Genomic DNA, 7,628 nt, shown 5'->3' on the forward strand with positions numbered 1-7,628 from the left:
TGCTAATGCTACATCTGTGTCACACAGAACCATGCAAAGTCCAGCTTTGGTGGGCAAGTATCTAGTGCGGGCACCTCCATCTCCCCATGGGTGACTCTCTGGAAGGCAGGAGGAAGGAACCTCCCATCACAGAATCATAGAATCCCAGACTGGTTTGGGTTGGAAGGGACCTTAAAGCTCATCCAGTACCAACCCTCTGCCACGGGCAGGGACACCTTCCCCTAGACCAGGTTGCTCCAAGCCCCGTCCAACCTGGCCTTGAACACTGCCAGGGATGGGGCAGCCACAGCTTCTCTGGGCAACCTGTGCCAGCGCCTCACCACCCTCATATAATGTTATAATAATGCAGACATGCATATCAATAAGCATTTAAACTGCTTAAAAAGTTAAAAGCCTCGAACTAGATTGTCCACTCCACACTCACGTTAGATGGACTGAGAACCTCACACTCTGCAAGGAAGATAATTATTAGTCATTGGTAATGTTACAGCTCATTAGGGATATAAACCCAAGAATTGCTCTGTGTGCTCACTATTTAAGCATCCATAATACAACCATTATCGAGATAGATACACACTGGGCAGGACTGAGCTGTGACCAGACTCAGCACAGCAGGTCAGAAGTTCCTGTGAACTTGACCATGAGTGCATGGAAAAGCAAGTTTTGAATAAGTGAATAAGGATGCTCGAGAGCATGGGCCAGGAGGGAACGAGAAGGTCCCAGGGATGCTACAGGGAACAAAAACACTCTGATGTGGCTCATCCTTGAAGCACCATTTGCATCCAACCATCACCTCCTTCCCCAAACACCCCTGTGAAGACACAGGCAGGAGCCTCTCTGCTGCTGTCACATTTATTTGGGAACATCTGCTTTCTACGCTGCCCGACGCCTCACGCCAACAGCCACCACAGCCACAGTGAGCAAACTGAGAGCACACAGCAGGAGGAGGGCCCCAGGGAGCCATGGGTTGGGTCCTGCAGAAGAAGAGAAAGGTTGGTTACACACCTGGGGCCCCTGAGCAGGTGCTGAGCCCTGGCATGGCATCTCCTGGCTGGGGCTGAGCTGGGGAGGTCATCTCCTGTGAAGGGTAAGAGCCACTGGAGCTGGGGGTACGTCGGGGTCCTGAGGGCACTAACAGGACTCAGTCACCCCAATTGGCCTCACATGGGGCCTCCACCCACACCTGCTGCCCAGGGGCTCCATTTAGTTCGTCATTCACGCGGCTGGTCTGAGCTATGCTGTAGGTGGCCTTGGTCCTGGACCTCTGCTTGGATCTCCTGGATTGACCTCGGTGCTCAGAAGGAGCCTGCCTTGCTGGGTTGATGCAGAGGTCCAGTGTGAGAGCCCAGCCTTCCTCGCCTGGCTCCTGACTCCTGGTCCCTTCCCACCCTGCTCAGCCTGACCTGTGCCCGGTACGGAGCCACTCACCAGAGCCAACCTCTCTGTGCTGGTTTGGCTCCTGGAGCATGCCCTGCATGGCCGTGACACCTGAAAGACTCCACGCTCCTGTGCGGAGCAGTGACTTTAGCAGCCCTTTTAAAGAACCTGGCGTTGCCTAGAGAGTTGCAAGGGTCCGTGAGCTGCTCCTGCCCTCCCCAGAGGGACATACATACCCCCCAGGTCATGTTGGTCAGTCCGGGAATGGTGGGTCTCTGCTCCCAAGGAAGGAGCAGCCAGCAGGTGGATGGGCCCATAGGAGACAATCTTATTGTAGTCATTGGCCAGTGCCCGCTTGCTCCACCGGTGCCTGGGGCACTGCTGTGGACAAAGCCAAGGGAAAGGTGTTGGGAGCAGAGGACAGGGGAGAAGCCCACTCCAGGGGCAAGAGCAGATCCTGGTGGTCTGCCCCTGGCAGAGGCACCACTGGGGCTGCAGCCTGGGAGCGGTCAAGACCCCAGACGAGCCTGCTCCTCCCCAGGTCCTAGCATAAACCTCTCCTCCTGCAAATACCCAACAGACAGAAGGAAGAGGGAAAGGAGCTTTCTGGTGGGTTCAAGCCCTTGTACCTTTAGTTCAAGGTGCTGGGCTGAGCTCCTGCTGCTGGGAGGTGTTTATTGTGCTGAGGCATCCAAAACCAGAGCAGAGCCCCTTCTCCAAACAGCAGGCCCAGGGAAGGGAGGTCCCTCTGCATGGCCAGGGCACGGTGCAGACCACTGGGAGAGCTCACCTTGGCACAGGGCTCTGGGCCGTTGGGGAGACAGAGCTGGACACGACAGTGCAGGAACACCTCGGGGTAACCGACAAACTGGAACATCTGGAAGCTGAACTTGGCGGTAGTTCTCTCTCCAAAGCTGTTCAGGTATGTCACTGTCTCATCATGGGGACACCTGGGACACCATGGCTGAGTCAGCAGGGAGAAACAAGGGGGAGCATCCCAGCCTGGGACACCAAGCACACAGGGACTGGGTGCAGCCCCCAGGCTTTGCTGAACAGAACTATTTCTGTCTTGGTGCTGGTGGGGATGCCTTTCCTTGGCACCCTGCGTTGTGCCCAGCTCCAGGAGGAACTGTTACCAGCACAGGAGCTGGCTTGTGTCTTGCTCCGGGGGGCCACAGCTGCTCTGCATGGGTGCAGTGAGCCTGGCTGTGGTTCCCACTTCCCAGATATCCATGTTACCAGCTTTAGCTTGGCTGCAGCCACCTTTAATGCAAGCTCTTCAGCAGAGACCTCTCGGCACATTGCAGCAAGGTCACCAGCTGCCCAGAAGTGATGCTGGAGGGAAGGCAGCGCTGTTGGCAGCAGTGCAGGGTCAGGAGAGGGGGCTTAGTTTAGAGTGGTTAGAGGGATCATTTATGGGGCTGTTCCACCTATTCAATGATGGTGTCCACCATAGGTTCCACCCATGAGAATGATGGTGTCATTGCTCCCTCACAGCAACCTGTCCTTAGCACCCAGCAAAGACATATGACTGTGCTCATGGTGCAAGGAGACCAGATGCGCTACAGGCACTCCACTCACCCCTTCTCAATAAGCTTGTGCTGCACGTCCTGGTAGGGATCTGCGCTCGGCGTGGCCCAGCAGTCCTCAACACTCAGCAGGAAGTACTTGATCTGGTGCTGTCCTTCTATCTTCAGCAGAACATAGAGTGTGTCTGTGACAGGGACAGCCACAGCCGGCAGGTGATAGGGCTGGAGGTAGGAGGGGGTCTTGTACAGTCTCATGCTGACGTTGAAGTGTCCTTCTCTGACCACGAACTGCACCAGCCTGAGAAGAGAGGAGGAGACCTCACAAACAGAATAAGGCAGGAAGGACATAGCACAAATCAGGCCAATGGCAGAGGTGCACTGACTCGGGATGTGCCTCTGCTCTCAGGTGAGAGCCAGGCCCCAAGCTGCCTCCTGGCTGGTATGTCCACACTGTGTGCGGACAGAGGCGAGGAGCTCCAGGAGTTCTCACTGACTGGCTGGCCAGTGAGGGCTACGAGAAAGGCAACTCAGGAGGTCCTGACCTGCACCTCCACAGGGGCCTGGTGGGGGCATCTCCCAGTTCCCACCCTTTATTTTTTGGATAGCTGGTTTCAAGCAGTGAGGCTAGGAGAAAGGTAGATTGTGCATGCCCCTCTTTGGCTCTGTCCCAGGCCTAAACCTCGTGTTGAAAAACCATTTTGGGAAGAGAAAGGGAGGCAGCCTGATCTCAGAGCTCTCTAGTGGCTCCCCAGGGCCTTTGCAGATCACCTCATTGAAGGCATCTATTTTTCTGCAAGCTCTTTCATGTCAGCAGCGAGGTGAAGAGGGACCACTCACTTGTCAACAGCAGTGACAGTGAAGGGCAGCCTCACCACCTGCTCGTAGGCGTAGACACAGGAGAAATGCACCTCAAGCTGAAAACTCCGGGAGATTGCTGCCCCATGCGCTTCCCGCTCTGACTCCATGACATTGGAGTACGACACGTGGGAGCTGTTTTGCTGGAACGACACAGAAATCAAGTCTCCAGAATATGTCTAAGTCCATACGCAGAGCCCCAAGGTCCAGTTCAGATGGTGCAACTCAGCTGCCCCAGGCCTGGATACCTGCTGGGGTTTTGCTCAAGCCCCGTGTCCAGGGGCTGCTGGCAACCATCATCAGAGCAGGCAGGAATCAGCAGAGTGACCACAGGTGAGGGCAATGCAGAGTTGGAGCACTGGTTCTTCTGAACCCTCCCTGACCCATGAATCAAGTGAGGGACCAAGGGGCTATAGCCAGGACTGCAGAGCTCAGAGGATGCTACCAGAAAGCTGTGGGCTGTTATCTAGGTGATAGCTAGAGCTTTCCGACAGCCCCCAGTGAAGCCTTCCAAGGGGAATGAGAACTTTACAGCACCCTGATATCAAAGGAAAAGCTTCTGGGGCTTCCCCTTTGCTGTCCACACTCTGCACGTCTGCTCCTCTCATGGCTTCAGAGCTACACAGAGGCTCTGCTGGATCCTTACCTGAATTACTGATCCACAAGCAGTGTGGTTTTCACCTGTGAGAGTGGCTGCAAAAAACAGCTCACCCTCTTCTTCCCTTTCTGAGACCTTGCATGCCTGGTTCCTCAAGTGGACAAGCCGCCGGGGGATCTTCAGGAGTTCAAACGCCTCCTTCCTCACCATCATCTTCATGTGCTCTTCCTCACAGGCCAACTTCAGTACCACATCTAGGGAAAAAAGCCATCTGCAATAGCAATAAGGGCCTGAAGGAGCCCTAGGTCAGCTATGGGGCGGCACAGTCCCACTGAGCTCAGCAGACCCTCATCCCAGCCTGGTTGGAGGCTGCTGGTGGGGCTCTTCACAGACACTGGGCAAAAGACAAACCTGCGGGAACACACAGACATTAATGTGGGTCTGTTACTTTCTCCTGGTTGCTTAAGACCTGCACAAGTCCATGGCCACTGCTACCCTGAACAGACACAGTCCTTAAGCTCAAGACATCAAAGGCAGATGTCGTGGGTCTGGCCCCTTTTGAGGGCTGTCTACAGAATCACTGCAGCCTGCCAAGGGCACCAGACAGGGACAGGGATCCTCTCTTGCAGATGAAGAAGACACAGGTTTTGACCAGTGTCTGGAAGAGGCTTCACTGGAGCTGTGCTGGAATATGTGTGCTTGTTCTGACACTGTGAGGCAACTGTGCTCTGCAGCATGCCCTGCTGCCCTGGCACGGGTTCTTGGCAGACAAGGAATTAAGGAATTAAGACTTTTGGGGAGGAAGGAAATGGCCTGTGACTGGGTTTTGTACCAATGTGTAGTCAGGACATGATGGTGGTGGCAGGCAGGAGCTGGGACGTGCTCCCGGAGCCTGCATTGGAGAGCAGTGGTAACACCAGTGCACCATGCCCATCACCCTTCCCTCTGGTGCCCCTGGACAGACTAGGGAGGGCTCATAGCATCCCCTACCTTGGCAGAATGCCCCTGCGAAGCCTGGTCTGCAGCTGCAAACGGGTCTGTCCTCCATCAGCTGGCAGTGCCCCTGGTGCTGACATGGGTTTGGCAGGCAGGAGTTCAGGCTCCTCTTGAGACGGAGGGCAGCCCCTCGCCTGGGGCTTGCCAGCTCCCCTGCAGCAATGGAAAGGTGAGAAAGCTGAAACTCAGCAAGAACATCTCCCCTGTGAGAGACGCGAGAGCGAATTCACCCACAGCATGAAGCCCTGCACAGCTCGCCAGGGCTGAGATCCTCACCTAGAGCAAGGGCAGACACACCTGAGGAAGAACCTGCCCCTTGGCAGGACGCGCCGCCAGAGGGGTGTCCCGGGCGGATGGTGGAACCTCACCGGTCAGAGGAAGACGCTTTCTACCCTGTCTATCTGAGCGGCCGAGCCGAGCCGAGCCATGGCCAAGGCTGTCACCACTAAGACGGCGTGGAAGCTGCATGAGTGTCGCTGGGCTCTCCACCTGGGGGAGGGCGGAGAGGCTGCCCCAGCTGGAAAGAGGGGTGGAGGAGGCAGTTTGTGATAGGAACCGGCTAATCGCTGCCTCTGGTGTGGGTGCCCTGGCCTCTTCCCATCCCACTGACTGGAACTTTTAACTTCCAGGAATCCCTTTTGAAAGCACAGTGGAACAGCTTAGGGCCTTGTCATGGCTATTTGCAAAGGATCACAGCCTGTGTTTTTCTGATGAGGTGCTGTAATGCTATCCTATATTTCTAGGTAGCCCCACGTGAGTAACATATTACAAGAACAACCAAAGGAGTGATGGAACCTCCCTCGGAGCCCAGGTCACAGCAGGGAGTTGCCCCTGTCGGTGTCAGGTTAGCCCATTTGGGGTTGCCCTTAATTTGTGCCAATAGGTGACTGAGCTCATTGCTGCAGGAGGGATGAGGTGATCTTTGCAGGGCCCATATGTCTCATTCTCTTGAAGCTGCTTTGTAAGAGACATAGTTTGCTGCTTTTATGCCTGTTATTTTCCTTGGCAGGAGCAGTAAACAGTTGCTGGCTATCAATTTCTAGCTGCTTTGCTGGTCACTGATGGGTTATTCCATAGGGGCTGTTGAGGAATGCCTAGAAGCAATGGGAAGTGTTCAGAAGTGTGAGCTTTAGACCAGTGACTTCGGGTCTTGAAACTGCCTAGCAGAAATACAGTACCCTTGACTAGTAACACATTAAGGCAGGTGAGGTAATTGACTTCATTTCCTACCTTTTGGAGCAGAAAGCCAGTTTGTCATGTTATCTTCCTAGCCCTGAAACTCCTGCAGTTATAGGAAAAGCTGCAAATTGATCAATCTCCATTCTCTTTAAGTGGGCAGAAGTTCTTGATCTTAATTTTTCTAACTTCTGACCCATCTTAGCATCCTCTTTAGAGCAAGAAGCATTCTGAAAGTTAAGAATGTTTTGGTGATGCTAATCAGGAGCTTTGTATGACTGAGCTGGTGGGTGTTAGCTGGCGATGAATACTTCATTAAGAAAAACCTCTGTGGGTTTAAGGAAATGGACACTTTGCTTGGGGGGTGGATGAAGCTATCTGGCCACAGCTGGTATCAGGCTATAACAAATGGCTTTTATGAGCAGAGGGTTGGATGCTTCAGCAATGACTCTTACACTTAAAATATATTATTAAGAACGAAATCAAGAGGAGGGAAGCAGCAGAGGTGCTTATGCACTCCTCTCTGCAGCAATGCTCAGCATCTGTCCTTTCAATTTTAACTAGTGAGTGAATACTAATTGTTCTGTTTGTTACCTTCAAGACTTTGTATACATCCATACTTTAGCATTGTCATATGGAAGATTGGTCTTTCAACACAACACAAGCATTTTTGCCCTTCTTGTGTAACTTAGGATCCCGTTACCTTTGTAATTTGAAAGGTGTTTCTCCAGCTAAAGTGAAAATTGCGCAGTTTTGCTTTCAAAAAAGCACTCAGAGCTTGAGATCAAAGTACCTGTAACTATTATTGCAGTCATCTAATATCCTTTTGGATTAGTGTTGCATGTAAAATGATCAAACTGCTCTTCCCAGCAAAACAGTCCGAATGAAAGCTGTATTGATTGTCTTTTCACAAACAAGTTTCATAACTACCAGGCATGCAAATCCTGTGAACTTTCAGAGAACTGTAAAAGGCAGAAACTGGTAAATATATCTGCCAAAAATTTGAGTGGGTTTAAAAATCCACTGTGAAAATTAGATGTCTAAGCAAAGATGCTAGTTTGGCTTCTCCTTTGCCCTTAACTTGTTTATGATGAGGC

At 52.8% G+C, this 7,628-nt stretch overlaps 1 protein-coding gene across 1 annotated transcript; it reads right to left on the bottom strand.

Moving 5' to 3' along the window:
* Nucleotides 1-873: 873 nt before the first annotated feature.
* Nucleotides 874-7,149, bottom strand: LOC115618993 (uromodulin-like). Its single transcript, XM_030511010.1, has 9 exons — nt 7,126-7,149; nt 5,724-5,844; nt 5,350-5,508; nt 4,408-4,613; nt 3,744-3,904; nt 2,959-3,204; nt 2,168-2,327; nt 1,614-1,758; nt 874-974 (listed from the first exon to the last, which is right to left on the bottom strand). Exons 1-9 carry the CDS (start codon nt 7,147-7,149, stop codon nt 874-876), a joined length of 1,323 nt encoding a protein of 440 aa, XP_030366870.1.
* Between the last annotated feature and the right edge of the window lie 479 nt (nt 7,150-7,628).

The sequence above is a fragment of the Strigops habroptila genome, chromosome W (assembly GCF_004027225.2).
Source record: "Strigops habroptila isolate Jane chromosome W, bStrHab1.2.pri, whole genome shotgun sequence".
In the NCBI taxonomy this organism is placed as follows: domain Eukaryota; kingdom Metazoa; phylum Chordata; class Aves; order Psittaciformes; family Psittacidae; genus Strigops; species Strigops habroptila.